This window comes from Xyrauchen texanus, chromosome 40, assembly GCF_025860055.1.
Source record: "Xyrauchen texanus isolate HMW12.3.18 chromosome 40, RBS_HiC_50CHRs, whole genome shotgun sequence".
In the NCBI taxonomy this organism is placed as follows: Eukaryota; Metazoa; Chordata; class Actinopteri; order Cypriniformes; family Catostomidae; genus Xyrauchen; species Xyrauchen texanus.
The window spans coordinates 15,325,398-15,353,138 of record NC_068315.1 but is presented as its reverse complement, the minus strand read 5'-3'; the positions used below and the strand labels follow the sequence as shown (position 1 = coordinate 15,353,138).

Here is a 27,741-nt window from a genome sequence, read left to right as displayed (position 1 = left end):
TTCAAATCCAGCTCGGTTTGCATGATGCTAAGAAATGTGCTGATTTACTAGTAAATGAATTTGTTTAAAAAGTATTGTTCCATAAAATACATTCTTCAAGTACAGTTCCGTAGAGAGTCATTTCAGCTCTCAGAGATGCACTTGTAGTCTCAACATTTTTCTCTTTATGTGATCAAGGTTAGATCCTCAATAGAATAATCTGTGCTAATTTTGTAAATAGAGAGATAGAGAGTTATGTGACAGATGGCTAGTTAGATAACATCTCAGATCTGTATGCCACTGCAGCTCAGTAACATGACTGGGATATAACTTGCCAAGCTTGCCAGAGACAGACAGACAGGACTGCTTCACAACACTTCTGTGACACAACTACACAACTAAAGGAATGCAAAAATAATCCTTCCTTCTTAGACACAAGCCAAGTAAAAGTCAAAGTTCATGCCAAAATTTTGACACAGGTGAAAATTAAGAGATACAATTATGGTATTTTCAATATATTGTACTGTTGTTTATGATGATACTGCCAATGAAACATTGAAAATATAGTTGTGTCTTGTTTTGAAGGCTGGTGCTATGTAGGATACATCCTTTGTAGGCAGCGGTTAACCGAGGGTCCTCGACTACGAATTTGCTTTGTTTAAACGAGACGACCTTCGTAGGACAGAACGTATCATGGTTTCTATGACAGCACGCATCGGGCCACAACCTGCACGATTGCTCTGAGTGAGAAGGGAATCTCATGTAAACTTTAGTAGAGTCATAACAATGAAGAGAGATAGAAAATGAATTTTGTGGCTGTACTTTTATATTTACTTCATAATACTTTATTTTACTTAATTATATATTTTACTCCTGTCTACTGAGGTACTTCAACCTGGAAATTAAATACATTACTTGCCTTTGAACATTATATTTTGGGTAATTCCCCATAGTTTTTTTGGAAGCAAAGAATTGTGGGTTGTGAGTGCCAACAAAGGATACAGAATTCCTGTGAAAGAAGTTTGCATTCGAAGGCTGCATTCGGAGTGTCCTACCTGCTTTTCTGAAACGAGACCTCAGTGACTAATGCAGCTGACAAATATGACCCCCAGAACGAGACACAGCCTATGTCTTTCCACGAGTTTCAAGTGTAGGCTTGTCACAATAACAATATTTCTGTAGTTAATACAGTGAAATTTCACGATTCTCAATACCAATTTTGATACCGCAAAAAAAGTATTCTATTTGTAGTAAAAATTTAAGTATGAATATAATACAGTGTATGTGTGTGTGTATATATATATATATATATATATATATATATATTCACACACATACACTGTATTGTATTCATACATTATATATATATATATATATATATATATATATATATATATATATATATATATACACACTGATCAGCCACAACATTAAAACCACCTGCCTAATATTGTGTAGTCCCCCTCGTGCCACCAAAACAGCACCCACCAACCCGCATCTCAGAATAGCTGTCTGGCCATTCTCTGTTGCCCTCTCTCATCAACAAGGCATTTCCGTCTGCAGAACTGCCACTCACTGGATGTTTTTGTCACCATTCGGAGTAAATTCTAGATAGAGGTCGACCGATATTGGTTTTTTCAGGCGATGCGATGCCGATCTTTTGAAATCCGGGTCGGCCGATGGCCGATTAATGCTGCCGATTTATTTTGGCCGATATTTGGCCGATATGTGCTTGTTTTTAACCTCTTATTTGAACATTTTATTTGAAAGATAAAATGTAACACAAATAATTACTTAAGATAGACAAAATTTCTCAACAAATACATTTATTGAACACTTGACCAATCTGCACATGTACACTTAAAATTAAAAATGTATAATGTAAAAACATATTGTATAAATAATGTATAACAAATATATTAAATAAACAAAGCAGGTGTTACGAACTGCTCAGAGACACGAAGGTTGAGATCCAAATGCAGCTTTAATTAAGGGGCAATCCAGACACGTAATCCAATATTCAGAGCATCCAAGAGAAGCACAGGCATAACTAGGGATGGGTATCGTTAAGGTTTTAATGGTATTACTATCTTACCGATACTGCTTATCGATCCGGTACTTTAACGGTATTCTTAACGGTTCTTTTTGTTATATATATATATATATATATATATATATATATATATATATATATATATATATATATATATATTTTATTTCAGGAAGGTCTACTAACATTACTGTTCAGGTGTGGTCTAAAAAGAAATCTAATAAAGTAATCAATTGTAAAATAACACTGCATAGTTTATCATAGATAGATTAATGCTTATTAATGCATAAGTTATTCATTCAAGAGCTGTAAGTGATTTTCTCTTTGCCTTTTGTTGTTTGATTCGCAGTAATGGCTCAATCGTCACATGTTTAATAGACAGCTTCCCCTTTAAGACTGAGTTCAGATCTATAGGCTCCTGATGCAGCATATTTTCTCCCCAACTATTTCCACAACTACGTCCATATAAGACATAAACTGTGTTTAAGTGAATCTCCAAGCCTGTCGTTTTGACATATTTTTGTGTATATTTGATCGTTTAGACGTGCACATGAAACCCAAAATAGCCTATACTTTGCTTGTCTCCTTGCTGTCTGTTTCGGAGCGCGCGCCGCCTTGGGAACGGTATCTCTTGCACTCTTTTTATTATTAAACGCGTCCCGCAATTTAGCAACAGTAGCATTTTACAACAATCACTGATCGTGCTGATTCTGACGTTAAGTTTGAGTTTTAGGGAGAAATGTCAGTGCACTGCTGTGAAGGGAAGGAAGTTGTGCTAGCAATGCGGCTTATGTATAAATATTCTTTTTATAATCTTTGGAGGGCGAAATCTAAAATAAAATCAGACTAATAATCACAGATCTAAACCAGGCTACGTTTGAATGTTTAGTTCTGTCACTCATTAAGCTAGGCTCGTTTTGTGCTCGCTGTGGCACCGCGTGAGCGAGTTCTCTCTCTCTCTCTCTGACTGGAATAGCTAAATTGCATCACAGACAAATGGTTTCATATTATTATACATAGAAATGGCTGGCGAGATAAAATAACTTTCTCTTTATAGCAATAATAAATGTATTTTCTTAATTTCTCCAGTACCGACAGCAGAACCGATAACGTCCGAGCTCACCAAAGCCAGTCCTTCAATAGCATATAGCGCGTTGGTATCTTTTTTTTTATTACTTATTTCTCTGCATTGAGTGACAACCCTCTCAAATATAAGACACACAAACAGAACAAATAAAAGTCTCAGATTCACTGTCTGTAATTGCAAAATTCTTGCTTACTTATTGTGACATGATAGCAACCCTTCTGCTGTGATAATGCAACTTCAATTACGCTATCAATATCCAAAGTAGCCGAACGTCATGTCAACTATCGCGTTTGTCACGTTTTTTTCTTGAAGTTGGCAGTAACATATCAAAAGTTTTTAATTAAATCTAAAGAAGTTAAACAAATTTAACCCTTACTGATTTCTCCAAGGAGCTTAGCTCCTTCCTTAGGCACTGGATGAGGTCTGCTCACTCTGCTGGAAAATGACTCTAGGGGCAGCGTGCGTCGAACACGTGTTCCACAACAACACTAGGCTGCCCACAGATGCGCCTGCCTAATAATCGGCTTGATATGCGTGGATATTGGCCGATGCCGATTATGTAAAAAATACAAAAAAATCGGCCGATTAATCGGTCGACCTCTAATTCTAGAGACTGTTGTGTGTGAAAATCCCAGGAGATCAGCAGTTACAGAAATACTCAAACCAGCCCATCTGGCACCAACAATCATCCATGTGATTATCTAATCAGCCAATTGTGTGGCAGCAGTGCAGTGAATAAAATCATGCAGCTACTGGTCAGGAGCTTCAGTTAATGTTCACATCAACCATCAGAATGGGGAATTTTTTTTTTTATCTTAGTGTTTTGGTCTGTGGCTTGATTGTTGTGCCAGATGGGCTGGTTTGAGAACTTCTGTAACTGCTGATCTCCGATGCGCATGTCTGACCCGCTGTATGTACGGAGGCATGCAGTCTCGTGGAACATGCCTATGTAAAAGGTTCTCACACTTTCTTTGTTTCTGTCTTCTGAAAGAACAGTATCATCTATGAGTGCTGCAAATTACCTCAGACATTTCAGCTCAGGAGGTGCTTTTATTTCAGTTCTCTTTATTTCCACAGAGCAGTTCATTGTGAACGGATCTCTGCGGACTATATATCTGTGATTAAAACATAAAATAATAGAAAAACACGTTCACCTCAAACCATGATTTATATTTCAGTAATTATTATCATCGTTATAATTATTATTTTAACATTTATAATTGTTTTTATGTCTTCGTTTGTGTACGTAATTTTCCACCTGCATATTTAAATGGTAAATGGAAAGGTGGTTACCGTAGGTAATCCCAGCAGTGCTGATTTAGAGCCATATAGCATAATTGCTAGTGTGATATTGTTTATATTCAACAGTTCAATGAACAAGTAAATGTAAAAAAAAAAATTTAGTACGGTCATAAAAACGCATTTGTGCATGGAACTACATTATTACACGGCGGATCAGAATCTGCCGTTGCTGGTTCAAACCAAATGATGTGCCCAAGCCTTCATTAGTAATTCAAAGATATCACTTCAGAAATAGTATCACAGCTTGTGCTGTTTTTAACAAGTTATTGGATAAACATGGATGGATGGATGGATGGATGGGTGTGTGTGTGTGTGAGAGAGAGAGAGAGAGAGAGAGAGAGAGAGAGAGAGATGGAGCATGTGCAATCACCTGTTGCCACTCCCAAGCAGAGATGCTGTCAGCTTTCTGAAGATCAGCTTTCTCAGTGGAAAAATAGCCATCCAAGCGGGGGTATTTCTCCCTATTTTGCGGTAGCCGGTGCACAAGAGTCATTCACTAAAGAAACCGCAATGTCCTTCATTTCAAACAGTGTGTCCACTCCAATGTGGAAAGTCCGATAAGAGGTAAGCGCCTTCAGTTCGTGTAATTAATCAGTCTGTTGTGTCTCTCAGCTGAAGTTGTTAATTTAAAGCTGTTTAAAACTATTTCTTAGCTTTAGTAGTAGTAATACATGTGATCATGAAGAGCTGTTGTATGTAAACAGCTGAAGCAGCTTCACATCATGTCACCTAACTGGCTCATATTACACATAAAAATGATCTTTTGCTACCACCTGCTGGCTAACATATGTAATGTAAAAAATATATATATATATGTAAGACAAAACAGAAGCTCTTAACAGATCTGCACTGCTCTTACACTTCAGTTTAGAATAGCACAAACACAAGTGGAGTGCTACACACCGTGAAGCATCCGAGTGCTGATAGTGTCAGACCATCAGTGCTCATGGAACGTCTCTCGTCCAATCAGATTCGAGGACCAGAAGGAACTGTTTTATATATATATATATTATTTTTTATCCCTTATTTTTTTTAATTGCTTTTTCATTTCATTTGGAGTGCAATTTGAATTTAGAAATGTAATTGATTTAAGTTTTTCGTTTTTTAAATAAATGAATTTAATTTTCAATGCAAACTCACTAAAGCATGAATTTTCACCGATCCCTCAGCCAGGATATTTGATATTGCGATATATATATATATATATATATATATATATATATATATATATATATATATATATATATATATGTATATATATAGCCTATATATTGTGAAGGAGGAACAAAACTAATTTATTCACACACGATGTATTTTCCCGCACAACGAAATAGAGAATGCACAGATGAAGTCATTCTTTGCCAGAGAGATTTTGCCCTTCACAACAACACACATTTTAATTGCACATTTATTTTTTCCAGTTTCAATTGAATTTTTAGTTAAAATAAATACAAAAATAAGGTTCAAAGTTTGAATTTCAAGGAGTCTTGCTTTATTGTGTAGGCTTAACCCTAACCCTGCTTAACGAAAATGACCCCATAGTACCCCCTAGCGTCCAACCAGCGGTAATACCTGTGGAGTTTTTTTTTTTTTCTGCGACCAACAGACCAATAAAAACTTGGTCGACCAAGATTCTTCTCATTAACTAATGTTTGGTCGACTATTAGGTGGCAGCCCTAGGACCTACAAAATACAAAATATTAGGCATGTGGTTTCATGAGTTTATATGTATATACTATCTATATATATCTATATCTACTGTATATATATATAGTACATTATTCTATCTACTTTACTCAGAGGCTTGTTTTATTTTGCTCCGAATGTGCCGCCTACTCTGACTAAAGTTTTTTTGGCACGTGTATGATCTTACTTTCTTATACATGTTATCTAATAGTCTAAATAGTTTAACACCGAACACTGTTGTGTTTGCAACTTTGTTGGTTGGCAGATATGAGACTGTGACATTCTGCTGTTCATGCCAACCAATGCAGACATGAGTCTTTGACAGTTCTCAGCCCAGCTCTCCTCCTCACCCAGAACCATCTCTTCTGCTCTCACCTCTTTAAACTTTGTCATGGATAATACATTGAAGGTTGTGTAGCTCATCCACCACTCACTGATCAATCTGAAATTATGGGGTGGACTGTTATTGAGTTACTATATAATTTGAGAATGATTTGCGGTCATTCTCTGTCTCTCTTTCTCTCTCCCGATCTTGTCTGATTGATGCCATTTTAATTGGTCCCATGCTGTGCTCTGGCTGGATTTGGAGAGTGCTTGTGGGTGGCATGTCTGGGGCTGAAGTGGCATTGGCGTGGGTAGAGGCTGCCCTGAGCTCCTCTTGGCTGTCTGACCGTGGGCGAATACAGCCATTCAGTTCAAACTCTCATAAGCTCAGCCTTCCACAAGCCAATCAGGAGGACAGGGGGTGAAATATAGACAAGCAAAAAGTGAGCACAGTATCGATGGAAAGGAGAATCTGTGGTTTACAGTAGCGCACATGCTGTTGTCACTGATCTGGACACAGTCACTAGGGAATTTGTCCACATGTTCTCTCCTGGTGAATGTCATCAGACTTGAATGAGACAAATTATGAGTTTAAGGTGTTAAGTATGGCTCTGCTCCCAAACGTAGTGAGCTGACTTGCTGTCTACTGCCTACATAGAGAGCTGCCTACTAAGGAGATTGAACCTCGTAAGTGCTCTACATAGGCAGTAAATCTGCATGCTAAAGCAATTTTTGCTCTGCATAGGAGACTCAACTCACAGTAAAGAATAAAAGTCTGGTTCTAAAAGGAAAAGTCCCATACATTTTATCCATAGATTAACAATAACAAAATCTATAACAGTACAAGGTTCTGTTTGAAGATATCAGTTTTTTCAACATAATTTTTATTTATTTTTTTATGTTCAATAGAGCGCAATAGTTCGCCCCCCTCGCCACCCTGGTTCCAGAAGTTTTTTGTTCATTAATTTTTCCATAGGCTTTTCATAAAATTCATCATAATGCTATTTAAAGCTATTAACCAAACCAACCAGCTCATAGGTGAATCATGACACTACAAGCTTTGATTTGAAGAAAAAAAGATGATGAAAATCAGACAAAGTACTTTTTTAAAAACAGTGGAAATATATAAATGCACAATAACAAAGCATAAATTAATCCATATGACTCTGGTAGTCTTCTGAAGTGATATGATAGTGGGTGAGAAACAGTTCAATAGTCCTTTTTTACTATCACTCTCCATTTTCACTTTTACATTCTTCTTTTGTTTTTGGTGATTCGTGTTCAGTGTGCAAATCGCCACCTACTGGGTAGGGAGGAGAATTTATGGTGAAAACTGACTTAAATATTGATCTTTTTCTCACCCACACCTAAAATATTGCATCTAAATATATGGATTTAACCACTGGAATCATATGGATTACTTTTATGCTGACATTATGTGCTTTTTGGAGCTTACAAATGTTGGCACCCATACACTTGCATAGTGAAGACCAACAGAGATTAGACATTCTTCTAAAAATCGTTGTTTGTTTGTGTTCTGTAGAAGAAAGTCATACACATCTGGGATGGCATAAGGGTGAGTTAATGATGAGAGAATACAATTTTTTGGGTGAAGTATCCCTTTAACAACCCTTTTGACAATGCATCACAGTATTGTAGTTCATGCCTTCATGAAAGACGTTAGGTACTCTTTCTTTGTATTTTGTCAGATTTTCAAATACTTCTCCAGTTCAAATCAAAGTTTTGATTCACCTCAGAGCTGGTTACTTTGGTTCATGGCGTAAAAATCTTTAATGAAGGATTTTATGAAATCCCAACTGGAAAAAATATATTTCCAGAATCAAAGCTGAAAAAGTTGACGGAAGCCTGCTTCGAACAGGGTTTGATGCTAGCATGTTTTTTCACAGGTTGCCTTGTGCATGAAGGATATATGTGATGCTGTCTAAAATTTGGGTGAAAAAAGGTATCTTAGAAGGCAGCATAAGGTTGCTGCCTACCTTTTGGAGCAGACTTTGCATCATGAGTGCCCCAGTGATGCCTTAAAATGCTGAATAGGTACAGTTGAAAGCCCACTAGGTTTTGAAACATTGATTTATTCCTCACTGCCTCATTTTCATTCATGACAAATTAAATATTTCATCTTGTCTGAGTAGGTCTATAAAGTGAATACATGGAGTATAGAGTTGATTGGTATCACGCAGGGCCGGGCGATAGGATGATGTTATCGGATATTGACGATATCTCACACAAAGATCCTGATGCCGATTGCGACACTCAAATGACAGACGATGATCGGCAATATCTGGAAATGGCGAAGCCATGGATCTGGGAAGTTACCAAATATATTAAACAGTAGCCCAGGGTGTGAAACTAGCACCTGCCACCCGCCAAATGTGATGAGACTGAATTTAGTTCGCAAGCATCTCATCCAAATGTATTTCATGCACGGGTCACTTTGCTTATCTACCCGTAACATTCGGGCGACCTGTGAGACGTCTCTGAGTGATACGTGATAAGAAATGCTGTTAGTTACAAAGACACTTGAAGAAACACACTTTATTATATTTTTAAGAACAGAAAAAAGAAAATCTGTCAATGCTTGAGTCTTATTCACTGTTTGTTCAGAGGCATGCAGCGTGACCCTGTCTCGTGGAACAAGAGCATGTAACTGAAAAATGTTTGCAATAATAATGTCATCTATGTGAAAGCTACAAATGATTTCCCATCATTTCGGGAGGTGCTGTGAGTTTTGTTCACTTTATTGCCAGGGACCAATTCACAGTTAACATGCATTGTGAACGCAAATCTGCATGTTCAGATATATATTATTTTGTATTAAAGAAACAAAGAAAGTGATTAAACCATAAAATTATAAAAGAAACGTTCACCCTGAACCTAAAAATTTTGTTCTATTTTATTTTATTTTGCAGCATTAACTGTATTAACCAAACGCAATACAAACACAAATTGGATAAGAACACACATTTGGCAGCATTATTTTGGGAAACATGGGAATTTATTAGCCTTTATTATTATGATCTATCTATCGGCTATTAGTAATTTTCCACCTGTTGTCATTGATGGATGCTTGCGTGATGGCAAATGGGGCCGTTGTAGACGGCAATCGTTTGCATTTGGGGAAGTGGTTATTAAGTCTCACTGCTCACTGTGCATGTTATTTGCTGCTATTTTGAGTAGTATTTGAGGAAATTCCAATGCAATAAACGTTCTTTATTCCTGCGTCCCGATTAAAAAATTATTAAAGAGGCCCTATTATGCTTTTTGGGATTTTACCTTTCCTGTAATATAGCTGATTGTGCATGTAAAAAGTCTGCAAAGTTACAAAGCACAAAGTCAACACCAACTGGACTATAAACTCTCTCCCATAGAAAACACTGTCCTGAACTGCCTATAGTCCAGCCATTACTTCTGTGCCATAGCTATGTCACTATGTACATTTGCATAATGGCCGCCTCAGGAATGCGCTGCTCAGGAAGCCTCAGAAGCTGAAATTCGGTTATGGTAAGGGGCGTTCCAAGCGGTTGACCAATCACAACAGACTGGGCTTTTCAGAAAGAGGGGCTTTAAAGAGACCGGAGCTACAACAGAGTGTTTCAGACAGAGTGTGAAAAGAGGTGCTGCAATTATGTACAGTATGAGAAAAATAATGTGTTTTTTGACATTAAAGCATGTAAAAATATTCTAGTAGACCCCCAAAATAAAATTATGAAACTTTAAATGAGCATTATATGTGCTCTTTAAATTCGGAGTCAAAGATGACACCCAGATTTTTGACGTGGGTATGCATATTGGACAAATAGAGCACTAGACTTTCTAAAATATACTTTAAACAGTCATTAGTGGCCAAAAGATTATAACCTCTGTCTTGTTCTCATTTAACTGGAGAAAATTGTTATCCATATATGAGGAAAATAAAACTGGTGATAGAAGCTGAGGATGATGATACATTTCTAATCTTAACTGAAAACGTTCTACCCTGCTGGTAGGAGGTAAACAACCTTAGGGCCATGCCCTGAATGCCAATATAATGCTGAAGACAGTCAATGAGTATTGTATGATCAATCGTATCAAATGCTGCACTAAGATCCAATACATTTAAGGCAACACAACTACCTGAATCCATTCTTAGCAATAGATCATTTGCTAACCTAAGAAGAGCAGAGTCTGGGCTATGACCAGCTCTAAAACATGACTGAAAATGATCAAAGACTGTATTCTTTGTTAAAAATGAGGTAAGCTGAGTTAAAAACACCTGTTTGTCATTGACGGATGCTTGCGTGAATGTTTGGTGAATGAGATGGTAAATGTTTGGATTTGGGGAGGTGGTTAAATGAGATTTCTTTGCTCACTTCGTTATTTGAATTGCTTTTTCATTTAGTTTGAATTGCAATTTAGAGGGTAGAATTTACAAGAGTAATATGCTATAAATGTGGTTCATGAGGACATTTCTAGTGTCCACATAATTAAAATTGCTAAAAAAAAACATACTACATTTTTGTTTTTTGAAAATGTAAAAATGCAGAACTTTTTTTGTGAGGGTTATTTTTAGGGGTAGAGTTAGGGTTAGTTCGTACAGTATAAAAATCATTTTGTCAATGGAGAGTCCTCAAAAGGATATCTGCACTAATGCGTGTGTGTGTGTGTGTGTGTGTGTGTGTGTGTGTGTGTGAGCGTGTATTTATCACTTTGTGGGGACCAAATGTCCCCATAAGGATAGTAAAACCCGAAATTTTTGACCTTGTGGGGACATTTTGTCGGTCCCCATGAGGAAAACAGTTTATAAATCATGCTAAATGATGTTTTTTGAAAATGTAAAAATGCAGAAAGTTTTCTGTGAGGGTTAGGTTTAGGGGTAGGGTTAGGTTTAGGGGATAGAATATAAAGTTTGTACAGTATAAAAACCATTATGTCTATGGAAAGTCCCCATAAAACATGGAAACACAACATGTGTGTGTGTGTGTGTGTGTGTGTGTGTGTGTGTGTGTGTGTGTGTGTGTGTGTGAGTGATTGTGGTACTCCAAGGTGAACTGTGCTGCTGGGAGGTATAGGTGTGTCCTGGTTAAGCCCTGTTTTTTGAGCAGATGGATAATGTATTATGTAAGCACATCTATCTCACTAATGGCCCTTTTAGCCACTGTGCTGTTCTCCTGAGTAGCTGTACGCTCCAGAAGACAGGATGCTTTCTGATATCAGACAGCACCCACACACATACACACACAACTTGCCCCATGAGTACCCTGACATGAGACGGACAGCAGATACGCACACTCACTGTATGTCCCCCATGAGCCTTGCATAGGTAATTGTACCTAGTCTAGTTGCTCTTTGAGGACTTCGTGCTGCCCTATGGGGAGTTCTCAGCGGTAATCACACCTCTGCAGCAGATCCCTTTACAGACAGCATTAAAATAATGCAGCCCACGCATACATTGCTGTACTGGAAGGCAAGAAGTGGAGGAGTTGGATGGTGTAAGTTTATTGGAACAAAACTAGAGAGAAAGAACAGTGGCTTGACAGGAAAAGAAAGCAGAATGATATGAAGAGATTGTACGTGTTGACTGTGCAGTCTGTGCCTTTCTAATACACTCTCTCTCTCTCTCTCTCTCTCTCTCTCTCTCTCTCTCAAAGGGTTAGTTCACCCAAAGATGAAAAATGTAATTACTGTTTTGTTGACCTCTATGACTTTTTGATCTGTGGAACACAAAAGGAGATGTTTGGCCAGTTTTACTCACCATTCATTTAAAATTTGGAATCATGGAAAAAAGATGCAATGAAACTGAATGGTGACTGAAGCTCACAGTCTGCCAAACATCTGTTTTGTATTACATGGACGAAAGAAAGTCAAAGGGGTTTAGAACAACATGATGGTGAGGAAATGATGGCTGAATGATCATTTATTATATATCCCTTTAAAAGACATTTAGACGGACTGAAATAGCATCTAAAAAATGAATTGGTCAAGTTTGGAATAGAATTCTGCATCTACATCCTGCAAAAAAATTTAGAGGATGGTAGTATTGTTTTCGGAAACATAGCAGTTTATTTTCAGTAATTTTTTCCATTCAATTTACAAATAAAATGTATAAGAAAAGTCTGAATATCACAAAAACTATTTTCAAATAAAGCAGCGTTTCCATCTCAAGTGTTTAAGAAAACAATATCATTTTTGTTGAAATTGGCACAAAATAGAAATAAAAATGAAAAATCTGTATCAAATGTAGTGAATTGCTTATAGTTTAGTGTGTGCAGACAAATGCTCTGATGAAATACATGTTTGCATGAAGTTTCGGAATAATCAGAACAACATTTCAGATGCTATGCAATGATGATTATATTCTGTGAATTATGTATTTACATGGATTGTTGAGGTAAATGTCACATGACATTTTAAAGTGTATTCCGATTATATATTGTAAATATTTATTTCTTATTCTTTAATCAAATATTTGGTAAATGTATTTCCATTGTAGTGTATGTGATTGTCTTATTGAATAAACAATGTATCCAGCTCAAGTGAAAGTATAAGGTATGTGTGAGAGCATATACCCGGTAGGTAATTTATATTCGCATCTTGGTATTTCCATCCAGTTTTTTATGCAATGTCCCAAAATGTCCATAAAATATGTGGATGGAAACCCTGCTAGTGAGACTTGTCAATTTCAGGTGACATATGAGGTGACGTGACAAGAGACAGCGACCATTGTCATTGCAATGTGGGTGTCTAGTAATGCAATAGCTTTTTCAAAAAGTTAAACTTTATGCAAATGAGCATTGATGCAATGTGGCAGCTGACAATAGTGAAGAAAGTGGAACTCATGGGATCTGTCTTCTTTAAGATACTATATTGAGTGTAGGCAGGACAGAGAAGTTAATGTTACTGTAAGCAATTTTACTGTACAATATGATTTGTCTCTGTCCACATACAACGATATAATACAAAAATTGTGCATAGAAGAAATGATCTGTATTCTGAGTTGGATTTGTGGATTGCCAATCATTCGACTTGTTTATGATATGATGCAACATGCATTGCTGCAATTTACATTCAAACACTTTCCCCTGCAGTATATTGATATGTTTATTCCTAGCAGCTAGGAAACCGATTTCTTGTCAAAGAAGAATGACATCTTAATTTACAAAAAATGTATATCTTGCTTTTACTACGTCTCATTCTTGATCAGTTACCTGGCGTTCTCCAGCGATTAAATCACTGTTAGTGTGAATGCATTACACATTTACTGACATGGGACAAATGTAGTGATGTGAAATCTAATTTCACAGTTGTTTGTCTAATGAAGGAACACTGTCCCTTCAAAGGCATCACCTGACTCCTGGAATGCCGAGAGCTGGAGTGGTCACATGGTGGATCAGGTGGTCCTTGTCCACCAGTTCCTCTCATGACCAACACACATATTCTCAATTACTGCAGTCCTCAAAGGAGCAAAGTGAGGGGAAAATTGCATGAGAATCAATGATGTGTTTGTTAATATTCTCTGTTGGTTGAGTTGACTTGATCATGAGGCTTTTGAGAACCTCTCTGTTTGGTGATTGATCAGTGTCTTACAGTATATGTGGATATGTTTTCATTGTTGAGCTTGAAGATGGAGGTGGGCCTAAAAAGTGTTTGTGTGCCTCATTGTTTATTTCTGATGGAGAGCTGTGTGTAGCTGGACAAACACAGTCCTGCCCCAAACTCACAACAAATCAGGGTTAAAGTACCAGGGCTGAAATTAGCGGTCATGAAATAAGTTTTTTTTATTGCTGATTCCTAAACTATATTCCCTGCAAAACTATTACAGCCTTGTAAAATACTGATTTGGTGTTATTTAAGTAGATTTGTAAATTTTATTTGATAAAGCCTATTAAATTGTAATGGTGATGAATGGGTATATTCAATTGGTTGAAGCGCTTGCTAGACCCACCTAATATCTTGTCTGCTTCTCTCATTTGTCTTAGTCGCTGCATCATCCAATGAAAATGAGGAGAGAGTATTCCGTGAGCGGATGCGACCGCGGAAACGGCAGGGGGCGGTCCGGAGGCGTGTCCATCAGGTTAATGGACACAAGTTCATGGCCACCTACCTAAGACAGCCCACCTACTGCTCCCACTGCCGAGATTTTATCTGGTAAGGCGCCATACCCCTTCTCATTCAATAGCTATTTCTAAACTATTCAGGACCACCTTTATTATAAGAGCCCTTAGAAACATAAAAGCTTTTGATTAATGCAATTTTCGAAGGGAAGGCAAGACAAAACCTGATGCTAATCGCAAGCACTCCTGCTTCTGATATTTAAAGCTTCAGCAAATTGGAGCCACTATCCTTTATGCTGGTGCAGAGGGCCTAAAGAGATGCATTTTGCAATTTGACAGATGTTTAGTTTTTTCTGCAAACAAATCATCCCTAATAATAACTGTTATGTCTAACTATTTGCATATGGCGAATAGTGTGTCTGTGTGGTTTTGCACAATGTTGCTTGTTGCTCAGGCAGCATCAGTGACTGGTGTCTGTGTTGTAGCCAAACAGCCCCTCTACCTGTCAGAAATAAAACAGCACAATTGCACTATTCTCTGGATTCTGAGAGCTTGTCTTGTCTAACACATTTGTTTCACTGTGGTTTTTCAGGGGTGTGTTGGGGAAACAGGGATATCAATGTCAGGGTGAGCATGAATCCCTTCTTTTGTACAGTGATAAAGAAATAATTTCCTGGTCTCGGTAATCATTCTTTTCATTCTGGTCTATTATTGTCTATTGGAAAAAGATGCAAATTCCTAATTGTTATGCAAACCCAATCATGCATAATAAAGTAGATTATATTTAATTTCTGTCACATTTAACTTATTTAATCTGTTTGCATATTTCCAAAATCTCTCAGTGTGCACCTGTGTGGTCCATAAAAGATGCCATGAACTCATTATCACAAAATGTGCTGGCTTGAAGAAACAGGAAGACACTCCTGAAGAGGTCAGTACTGACTACATCCCTGCGGTATGATCGGAATAGCATACTACCATTTCTATTCCTATAGTCCAGTATGTAGTATGTGTACTGTGGGTTATATGATAATTTTCAGTATGCTCAAAGTCTTTTTACCAAGCCAGACCACTGTTGGCCATGTTTAGAATGCTCTCAGGAGGCTATTTCTAGTCATGACAGTGCAGTTGCTGTCTACTTCAATGGGGAAACACCGAAATCTCAAAAACGGTTGGTCAAGATTACGATCAAAGAAAATATTTCAAACCAGCAATACAATTTGACAGTACTGGAATCATAAATTGTGTTACTTTACCTCATTTTTCCTGGCTTGAATAGCTAATGCGTGTTCTCGAGTTGAATGGCTCTTTTCACCTGTAAGGCAGGACTTCCTCATCTACATCAATTGACCATTCCAATTTCTCCCATTCATTTAAATAGAAGTGGCCCGTCTCTGATAAATAGTCTCTGGTATGCATGAAAAACCAGACTGACCTTCTACATTTGTGAAATATTAAATATATAACAAAGCATATTTCTAAGAATACTATATTCCCAAACATGTGTTTTACTTGAACTTAGGTATCAACCGTTATTTTTAACATTTGTTTTTTGACTGTCCAACATCTTTCTTTGACATTTTTACACAAAATTGGATTAAATTCAAAATAACAGTTTTTATTTTACAGATTCATATCTGTAAAATTTTATTCTGCTAACACTTCCAATTTTACCCCTCCTCCCGCTGTATTTCCGATTTACAATTTCTCCCAATAAACTCACGATTGGCCTATTTATAATACGGGATAGCCCTGTATTTAAACATGAAATGATGCGTCCCGTATCGAGTCAATATGGGACGTGATTTGTTCCTTAAACTGGATGGCGTCATGGCGAAATCATTCCCGATCATTTATTTAACATTGATACAATGGTCGGGCGTCTGAAAAGTCCACACATTGGGCTGAAACGTGCTAATACTATGGCGGGTTTAGTAAGGGACCGTCTGAAAAGTCCAAACATTGTGCTAAAACTGTGGCTTTTATTTATTGAAAAATCAATATAAATGTTCAATAATATGTACAAAATTACACAGATACAACAATGTATAATAATGCTACTGAGTCAAAGACAAATAGTACAGGTGAAGGGAAAATATCAATAATTAAAATTATTGTAAATGTAAAAAAAAACAAATGTAAAAATACATATAAACCAGCACAGATGTATACATAAAATAAAGAAGATAAATAATCTAAGAAATAAAAATAATTCTATATTTTTTTTTACAAGTCATGGGTCAGGAATGTTCTCAGCATATAAGGAAGGATATTAACTTTTTTATTATTAATAACTAAAAAAGCATTTATAGCTAAAACTGTGAAGGACATGTTAAGGGACCATCTGAATCCATTTCTTGGTATTATTCATCTTTAATGTAGTCTTAATATGCATATTATGCAGTTTGCATAGTGCACCTACTCCCTACGGGGGCACCACATTACCCTAGTGGTGTAGCCCATTCCTCGCACATACGAACCATGTCTCCCCCCCCAAAAATATCTCCCTATTTTTCACAATCCGATGTTGGTAGGCATGCATATATTTGCTAGATATTGCTGAATTAAATTACTTAAGTCCACTTAAAGAGATCACTTGTGACAAATTTAATAAGGTTAATTGGAAACGTAACATACTGTAATACTGTTTAAAATGTTTATTGTTGCATAGTGCTTTTTGTTTCACATATATATATATATTTTTTAAATAGGCAGTATACAATTTACATTTTGCAGTATGTAGTAGTACACTAGTATTCCATTCCGAACAAGGCCAGTGTACCTAACACTAAACAGGACTTCCTGATCGGTTGAAATGCGGGTATTGTAGTTTGAATAATGTTTTGTTTTTACAGGTTGGCTCCCAGCGCTTCAGTGTAAACATTCCACACATGTTCAGCATTCACAATTACAAAGTCCCCACTTTCTGCGACCACTGCGGCTCCTTACTTTGGGGACTGATGCGGCAGGGACTGCAGTGCAAAGGTAAGTGAAAGAAGTACTGCAAATATTTCTAGTGAAGTATTACATTTATTTCTCTTGGCATGCAGATATTCCCCCCTTTCTGTCTGCTTGTCTGTTTTCAGCCTGCAAAATGAATGTCCATCGGCGTTGTGAAAGTAATGTAGCTCCTAGTTGTGGTGTCGATGCCAGAAAAATTGCTAAAGTGCTCTCTGATCTCGGTGTGACACCAGACAAGATCTCCAACAGTACCCAACGCAGGAAAAAGGTGAATGGTCTAAAGTATCCAGAGAAGGTGCCTGTCCAGGTTGACCATGGGTAGATGCTATAATGCTTGAACATGAAAGTCAGTGGGTGGAATAGTAGACGGCCCTCTTAACAATTTACAGTCACGGGGTTGTTAAAGTAGTATTACCCCCAAAAATGAAAATTCTGTCATAATTTCTTTATTTACCCTCAAGTTGTTCCAAATCTATGATTTTCTTTCTTCTGTGGAACACAAAAGGAGATGTTAAGCAGAATATTATTCTCAGTAACCATCCACTTTCATAGCATGTTTTTTCCATACAATGAGCATGAATGGTGACTGTGGGTAACCAAACATCTTCTAAAATCTGTTCAACAAAAGACATAAAGCCAAACATGTGTGGAGCAACATGATTGACATTTTCATTTTTGGGTGAACTATCCCTTTAAATATCGATGCAGTAAAATGAGGCTTATGATGATGGTGGGAATGATTGGGATAGAGGGAAATTAAAATAGAAACATTTAAGTTGATATTAAAAATGCTCTGATTTCAGTTGACCCCAGGGCAGGACCCTCAGCAACCCACATCGGAAACCCCCTCATCAGAGGAGTCTGACCGCTGCAAATCCGCTCCAACTTCACCCTGCGGCCAGGGTACAGAATTACTCTGTATTTCTCTCTCTCTCTCTCTCTCCTTCCTCCCAGCCACTCACTATTACACACTCATAATTTAATTTGATGCTCTAACGCTATTGTGTCCGTCTGTTGCAGAGCTTGCAGAACTGGAGAGCATCCGTAAGGCCTTATCATTCGGCCAGGATCACAAGTCTTCCTCCTCTTCCTCATGCAGCGGTGATCAGAGCACAGCGCCCGAGGGCCAGGAAAATGGAGATGTGAAGACTATCCAGACGAAGAGGATGAGTCTGATGGACTTCTCCTTTATCAAAGTGCTGGGGAAAGGCAGCTTTGGCAAGGTGAGGGACAGTTAGTTTGCAGCAAAAGTTTTCAGTTTTAGGATGTAAGCACACCTTAAAACTAGAGAAAGCTCTGATGGAGAATTTGATGTGCAATAAGGTATGTTTTAAGGGTGAGAAGAGAGATGTGTCCGCAAACTGGATTTCCAAATACACTGGACTGGACCCACCTCTATAAAAATCTCATTGGTCATCAGATGGCTACGTCAGTGCACGTTGCAGCAGAAGTTAAAATGTTTAACATTTTTGTTTGAATGGTGGAGTACCACTATCGCAAACCCCTTCCTCTGTCCTTGGGACACTCCATTTCCATTGAAATCAAGGAATTTGCAGTGTACCCTGACCAAGCGTAAAATCTAGTGCAGGGGTCGGCAACCTTTTTGACATGGAGTGCCATTATTGATTTTCCAGGTCAATGGCTGTGTTTTTCTTATTGAATTATGTGTTGTTCAGAAAGCAAAATGAAACACATAATGTAGGCCGTCATCCACGCAGTCTGACCGATGCAAAGTGGGTTGGTTTTCTGGTGCGATTAACAGAAAGTGAAGTGCTACCTGCTTGTGATGCGCAAATGGTTGCATGTGCTGCACAAGTCTGTTGGGTGTACTGCAGTCTCGTCAAATTGTAACGTTTTGTTTAGCCTCCCATTCAGCTCATAAAAACATGCTGCGTGATCATGAAGAAGGATTACATCAAGATGTAGATTGGAATGCTGGTGCGGAATTAACATAAATAAAATAGTCTATTTCTCATGGAAAATGTAGTAAATTGTGACCACTGCTCCTTCATCTCCTGCAGGTTATGCTGGCTGAGCTGAAGGGCTCAGATGAAGTTTACGCTGTGAAAGTGTTGAAGAAAGATGTCATCCTGCAAGATGATGATGTGGACTGCACTTTGACAGAGAAGCGTATTCTGGCCCTGGCTAGAAAACATCCGTATCTAACCCAACTATTCTGCTGCTTCCAGACAAAGGTACTACAGCCACCAAATCATAACCTGATTCTCTGTTGTCCAGGGTCAAAGTCTTTCTCAATTCTGCACTGATTAACCACTTGAGTTCTACAGTGGTCTACATCAAGGCATTCAAATATGAAAAGCAAGGACAGGGAATGTTTATGTGCTCTTAGATGTCCAGCAGATGGCAGAATCACATAGAAGATGAGTTTATCAGAACAGCACTGATAGTAACAGAAGCTGTCCAGGAGGTGGCGTTGTGGTCTCTTTCTAAGAGTTTTTAGACAACAAGCTATGGGCACCGGATTGTCAGACATTTCTTTCAAGGTTTCTTAAGGGGTTTTAGGTGACAGTCTCATGAGTCACTTTGAGTTGTTTGATTAAAGAAACAGGCAAAGAGAGAGAGAGGGGTCAGATGAGGCTTTTATTGAAACTTATTCAACAAGTTTAGAAGCTTGAAGTCAGTTTAAAGAAATATTCAGGGTTCAATACAAGTTAGGCTTAATCAGCAGCATTTGTGGTATAATGTTGATCACCACAAAAATATATTTTGACTGGGCTCTACTTTTCTTTAAAAAAAGAATAAAATCAAGGTTACAGTAATGCGCTTACAATGGATGAGAATAGGCCATATTTTTTAAGGGTTTAAAGGCAGAAATGTGAAGCCTATAACTTTATTAAAACACTTATATTAATTCTTCTGATAAAACATGTGTATTATTTGAGCTGTAAAGTTGTTTAAATGGTCATTTGTACAGCCGTTTGATGACTTACAGCGGTATGTTGTCATGGCAACAAAGTTGTAAAATTGGATATAACTTTACATAGAGATGGTTAGTTAGCAATATATTATCACACTAAAACTATGCATACTGTGTAACTTTTGAAACAGTGTGTATTTAAATGTTTACAAATTGGCCCCATTAACTTCCATTGTAAGTGCCACACTGTGACACAGATTTGTGCTTTTTTTTAAAACATAATGCCACAAATGCTGTCTATTGAACTTGTATTGATTCAGGTATATTCTTTTTACTTGGTTTATTGTCATTTTTCTCCTGCGTTGCAGTGGAGGCAACTAATGAAGTGTCTTTTACGTCACAGTTTGGAAACATTTAACATACAGTGGGTACGGAAAGTATTCAGACCCCCTTAAATTTTTCACTCTTTGTTATATTGCAGCCATTTGCTAAAATCATTTAAGTTCATTTTTTTCCTCATTATTGTACACACAGCACCCCATATTGACAGAAAAACACAGAATTGTTGACATTTTTGCACATTTATTAAAAAAGAAAAACTGAAATATCACATGGTCCTAAGTATTCAGACCCTTTGCTGTGACACTCATATATTTAACTCAGGTGCTGTCCATTTTTTCTGATCATCCTTGAGATGGTTCTACACCTTCAACTGAGTCCAGCTGTGTTTGATTATACTGATCGGACTTGATTAGGAAAGCCACACACCTGTCTATATAAGACCTTACAGCTCACAGTGCATGTCAGAGCAAATGAGAATCATGAGGTCAAAGGAACTGCCTGAAGAGCTCAGAGACAGAATTGTGGCAAGGCACAGATCTGGCCAAGGTTACAAAAAAATTTCTGCTGCCCTTAAGGTTCATAAGAGCACAGTGGCCTCCATAATCCTTAAATGGAAGACGTTTGGGATGACCAGAACCCTTCCTAGAGCTGGCCGTCCGGCCAAACTGAGCTATCGGGGGAGAAGAGCCTTGGTGAGAGAGGTAAAGGAGAACCCAAAGATATACTGTGGCTGAGCTCCAGAGATGCAGTCGGGAGATGGGAGAAAGTTGTAGTAAGTCAACCATCACTGCAGCCATCCACCAGTCAGGCAGAGTGGCCTGATGGAAGCCTCTCCTCAGTGCAAGACACATGAAAGCCCACATGGAGTTTGCTAAAAAACACCTGAAGGACTCCAAGATGGTGATAAATAAGATTATCTGGTCTGATGAGACCAAGATAGAACTAGTATGCGTGGAGAAAACCAGGCACTGCTCATCACCTGTCCAATAAAGTCTCAACAGTGAAGCATGGTGGTGGCAGCATCATGCTGTGGAGGTGTTTTTCAGCTGCAGGGACAGGACGACTGGTTGCAATTGAGGGAAAGATGAATGCGGCCAAGTACAGGGATATCCTGGATGAAAACCTTCTCCAGAGTGCTCTGGACCTCAGACTGGGTCGAAGGTTCACCTTCCAACAAGACAATGACCCTAAGCACACCGCTAAAATAACGAAGGAGTGGCTTCACAACAACTCCGTGACTGTTCTTGAATGGCCCAGCCAGAGCCCTGACTTAAACCCAATTGAGCATCTCTGGAGAGACCTGAAAATGGCTGTCCACCAACGTCTACCATCCAACCTGACAGAACTGGAGAGGATCTGCAAGGAGGAATGGCAGAGGATACCCAAATCCAGATGTGAAAAACTTGTTGCATCTTTCCCAAAAAGACTCATGGCTGTATTAGATCAAAAGGGTGCTTCTACTAAATACTGAACAAAGGGTCTGAATACTTAGGACCATGTGATATTTCAGTTTTTCTTTTTTAATAAATGTGCAAAAATGTCAACAATTCTGTGTTTTTCTGTCAATATGGGGTGCTGTGTGTACAATAATGAGGAAAAAAAATGAACTTAAATGATTTTAGCAAATGGCTGCAATATAACAAAGAGTGAAAAATTTAAGGGGGTCTGAATACTTTCCGTACCCACTGTATATCAGGTCTTTACAAGGCCAACACTTAACACTCAGTAGACACAAGCAATAAATACATCACTACTGAGTACAATAAATGTAGTCAATTGACAATTTGGGGTTACCATTTTGCTGTACGTGTGATTTACAAAAAATTTGAAAAGTGGTTTTGGAGCCAAAAATGCATGTCTTTTTATTTTATAATTTAACAAAACTGAAATTAAATTTACTATGTGTCCATTTTAAGTTCACTGAAAGAATTGTATTTATTTTATTTTGGGAAACACTAAGGTTGTCTATACTTCTGCAAACAACTGTATTTGCCGATAGAAAAAACAAGTTGAACCGTTGTTTGTCCAATCAATGAACTGCACTCATTACACATCCTTTTCAGCAGGGCTTTTATCGCTCTCATCTTCTGTATCTTTACCCGTCCTTCTCTATTTTACACTTTCACTTCTTTCCATCTCTTGTTCTGCTTCCCCTCCTATGGCCCAGTTCACTAACAGTGATATCTAGTGGCCTCATTTCTCTTTTTTACTCTTTACCGATTACCGCCCCTCAGTACCTCCCCTTGTCTTTCACCCACATCTGAGAACACAGGACGCACACTGACAGAGGGCAACAATGAATGGAGTAAAGAGGAGGGGGAGAGATGGTAGGGCGAGAAAGGAGCAGAAAGTAGAATGAAGACGTGATTTTGTGGAGAAAAGAGAACTTGTGCACTCCTTTTGAACTGGAGGCTCTGGTTTTAATCAGCTTTGGGATCACAGCCATATACTTATCAGCCGTAATTACGCAGCAGAAATGTAAATAACATTACACAACTGTTTCTGATGAGGCCTGTTGGGACCGCGGGCAGATATGCTCGTGCAGATAGCAAATGGCCAAAAGTAGAAGAGTACTAGGGGCCATGTAGAAGGACCATAAGGAGGATTATGGAACATGCAGCGTCTGAATGATTGCCTGGGGATAAGAGAGAGACAGAAAGGAGGAGGGGCAAAGTGTTAGCTCATGGTTGAGCAATTCACAGAGACTTTTAAATTACAGCTAAACATGATGAGGTTAATGGAAGAGTTCACCCCCAAAATGAAAGGTCTGTCATCATTTACTCACCCTTGTGTTGCTTCAAACCTGTATGATTTTCTTACTTACATGGAACTCAATAGCATGCAGGAGATATTAACCGGAATGTCCAAGAGGCTATCGTGGCCACATGACAGTTTTGTGGAAGGATTAGTTTATAATTTAAGTCATTATGTAATTGGATTGAAATAGAAAGAGTACAGTGAGTGCTATAATTGAAAATTATGGCCTACTGAAAATTAAGATGAACAAATATGAGTAGTCATATATTTAAATAAATGTACATGTATAGATACATTTTGGTAAGCAGGGACCTTGGAGTAGGAAAACACAGATATCAATCTTTGTTCTAGCATGTACGGACATGACTTGATTTTAAACATTCCAAAACATTAGATGAACATACTTGTCCAAACAGCCACAAAAGATTAACATCTTTAAAATTTACATTTAATAAAATATAATGTTCTTGAAAATGTTGTAACAAATAGAGCAATCAATAAAATAACTTATTTAACTAAGCAGATCTTTTAATGTGCCACTTTGAACTTTGAATCTGTGCCACTGATTTTTGTCAGCACTTTTGAGTATTGACATACTATTGATAGACTTGTTTGAAATCAGCAAGTTTTTTGCAGACCATGCCTGTTAATGATGCTGTTTGACTTGCTGTGATGTCATTTTGACATGCGACAGCGAGAAAGCCGCAGTTTTAGAGTTATATCTACTTTAAAGGCAGCCCTAACACCAATAACCCATAGCCTGCAGGCAATAAAACGACTTTATGGTCAAAAGTTGGAAATATTACTTATTAATTTCCCAACACACACTCCGCCTACTCAATCCCAGTGTCCAGTCAGAGAGGAGAAAGAAAGAAAGCAAAGCTATAATTTCAAAAGGCACACTGAATAAGAAGAATTGAATAAGTCAGAGAAAGTGACTCTGTTCAGACTTTGTGGTTTAATATGGTGATGGATCCAGAATGCTGAGTACAGGCACAGATGAGGTCAATATCACAGCTCCCTGCTCACTGTCTCTAGCACTATCACAATCCAGAAGCCATCATGTGCTTCTCTCCGCATCTGTTCAGCAATCTACAGATCAGTTGAGTTCAATGTGCCTTTGTTCTGAAGTTTTACAAGACTTTGAACAATGGATTTTGATATTGTGCTCCATGAGTCAGAAACATTTCTTAAAAGCCTTTGAGATTTTTGTTGTGAAAGTGCAGACCTTTTTCAGTGCAGATGCAAAAGATTTCTGAGAGCTAAATTGCCTCGCATTCAGTTGTTCTTGTGAAATTCCTTTTCTCTCTGTATCTTTCATAGTATTTGTCTTTTCTGTAGTTCTCTTTTTGCTGTGGTCTATACTTGCTGTCAGACCATTCTCTTCTGGTGATACATTTCTTGTGTTGTGTTTTTATGTTTAAATTTGATGTGCATACAATCTTGCCTTGTTGGCCTGGCATCTCTACGGAGGATGAAAGATTCATTTCAGCATCATTTCCCTTCTTCCTGTTAAAAATTGCCAATTGGCATTAGTTACTGTATGTCACAGCCATGAACTATGATTAAGTGCTTGATTGTTGGTTAAAGGGGGCAGGACATTCTCATTAAAGAGGGCATTTGATTGGACAAAGTCTGTGTAGTGCAACACCAGTCATCCATATTATTGGTCAGTGTGGCAGGGCGGAGGGCGGGGCCGGGTCATGTCCGCTAACAATCTCTCTCTCCCGCACGGCCCTCTGCAGTCAGCCTTTAAACCTCACGGAGGCATAATTAGCCTAATACAGGACCGGGTGTGTAGGATCACGACCCGGCCCCGCCCTCCGCCCTGCCACAATCAGTCTACCCAAAAGAGAAAGACTATCATTTTAAAAGTGTACATCTACTAAAAGTTGTCAACTGTATACTAGAATATAGATGGCTTCAAAGCTAATAGACATGTACTAAAAGCCACAAAACTCCAACTTTGATTATACATTTGCTTCTACATTGATGCATTTGGCAGACACTTTTATCGAAATCGACTTAAAGTGGATTCAGTGTATACATTTTATCAATCTCTGTGTTCTGTTTGAATCGAACCCATGATCTTGGCGTTGTTAGCGCCATGCCAGCGTTCTTAATGAGCTAAGGAGATATGTTATAGTGCAGACAAGCGAGAGTTTAGCTTTTGCCTGATGATGACAACATCTCTCTCCGCCTTATATGTAACTATCCTTGTACTTACTACAAATTCCTAGTTGATACTGCTCATTTAGAAGTGGAAAGTGGCAGGACTTTCCGAGCCCTTGTGTGAAATTGAGACTGCTGGATTGCTTAGTAAATACTTGGAAAATTGTGTATACAGACCCTTATTTTGGAGTCTAGTGTTCCTTGGAGTCTCTGGTGCTTGTCTTACTCGTGAGATGCGGCAATGGCTTGCAACCTTTCCCCTGAATGGAGAAGAACAAGGGAGAGGATGATTTTGGAATTATTAGACATAGTGCTTCAATATACAGAATACTATCACTGAAGCACTTTCTATTATTGGAATTTCTTTAATATATTGCAATTAACAAAAACTGAACAGCCCTGATAGTCAAAGTCACCATCATGTCTACCCTCTTAGTAAGGGTCATCAAATTTTCCAAATGTTTCTTTCATGCAAATCGATTTTTTTGAACAAGTTCTGTACACATTACTTGTGCGACCCCATGTCCTCATGTGCATATGCTATGTTTTGTCTTCACTATATGCTATACATTGTTTTATTTAATTTAAACCGACTGATCTCAGTTCAGGTCTTCAGGACACTCTTAGCTGTCATTAAAGGGTTAAACTTTTGATTCATGTGACAAAAGCGATCTCAGTGGAGTTTGTCTTTGGGAGAAACAGCAACAAAACTGCATCTGGTAAGAAACCTCATCAAGTTTTTTTACATTGAAACCTGTTATAGTCAGCACACTAGAGTCTCTAGTTTCATCCCATATGCAGAATACTGTTAAACATAATGACCGCAGACGAGGACTATAGGGCTATTTTCCATTAGAAATCCTATATTCGCTGTGCATTATCACATTGATAATCAATTGGTGCATTCAAAATATGGAAAATATTGCTTTCAAAGGCTTTATACTGAGTTAGAAGGAAAATAAGGTGCATTTCAAACTGTTCTGAGAAAAGTGCAGACAGACAGTACACTTTAGGTTTAGTAATTTACTAATTGGAAAAAATTTTGTTTGTTTGTACATACCTCTATTTTAACTAGTTTTCTTTGCTTTATAAAGACATTTTATTTGGTTTGCACAGTTTTGATAACTTAAGTTAATATTTTATGATTAATCTGTTTATTTTTCTTGCCAAGTTTTTTTATACATAAGTGTAAATATATGTCTATAAAGCCCCTATTTGCACTTTTTTGTAAAGACTTGAAATATTATTTAAATACTATTTGTATCTCCAACAACTCCAAAGCACTGAAAACCATTGCACTATGTAATGAATATAATGTCTTGGCATTATTGTAAAATATATCTGTAGTATTTTGTACTATGTGTACCCCTGGCTTGTTTCTAAAAAAAAATAATTGTCTGACGCAGTTGTACATTGACGGATCCTTAAACAAGCCCTCATAATAAATCTCCAACTGATTGACAAATTCACTTGTGAAATGGATTGCTGTGAACTGTATGCCAATGACTGACGTATGATCAATAATATGGTAGTAAAAAATACATTGTATTTTAAAACGATTTTGAATGGTCTTATCAATGATTAACTCTTCTGCTACAAGAATGTAATGCATTTTAATTATCTGAATATTTTTTTATTTGATATATATATATATATATATATATATATATATATATATATATATATATATTTTTAATATTTAAAGATAACTTTATATAATTATTTCATCATTTTATATTGAATTACTGTTATATGAGGGGCTTTCTCAGCAAATATTTGTATATGCGATTAAATAATCGGGACACCATGTAATTAATTCGATTACAAATTTTAATCGATTGACAGCCCTAGTAATAACAGATATTTTTGTGCAATGCATAGGTTTTTAATGCCCATAAAGAACCCTGGTGATGTATCAGTGTGTAGTGACACATCATTCTCCCATTGATTCCGCGGCCAATATTAGCAGATAGTACCGTACGTGATCATGATTCATAGCTGGATACAGTGTTTTGCAGTACGTGTCTTTCTATTTCCTCTGTTATTAATTTGGTGTCGATGAGAGATGGTGTCTCCTCGTGTCTTCCATCTCTTTTACATACACATTTTTACAGTGCTGTGATAAGTTTGTTGTTTGTTGGTTGTCATTGTG

General features: G+C 37.7%; 1 protein-coding gene across 1 annotated transcript in view; it reads left to right on the top strand.

Moving 5' to 3' along the window:
- The window catches only part of LOC127633221 (protein kinase C epsilon type-like), a 97,854-nt gene that overhangs the window by 44,735 nt on the left and 25,378 nt on the right, over window positions 1–27,741 (top strand). Inside the window, exons 3-10 of the mRNA XM_052112150.1 lie at window positions 14,405–14,573; window positions 15,072–15,106; window positions 15,322–15,410; window positions 17,335–17,464; window positions 17,566–17,708; window positions 18,244–18,343; window positions 18,461–18,663; window positions 19,462–19,635. Coding sequence (XP_051968110.1) covers window positions 14,405–14,573; window positions 15,072–15,106; window positions 15,322–15,410; window positions 17,335–17,464; window positions 17,566–17,708; window positions 18,244–18,343; window positions 18,461–18,663; window positions 19,462–19,635 — 1,043 coding nt within the window. The remainder of the gene's footprint in view (window positions 1–14,404; window positions 14,574–15,071; window positions 15,107–15,321; window positions 15,411–17,334; window positions 17,465–17,565; window positions 17,709–18,243; window positions 18,344–18,460; window positions 18,664–19,461; window positions 19,636–27,741) is intronic.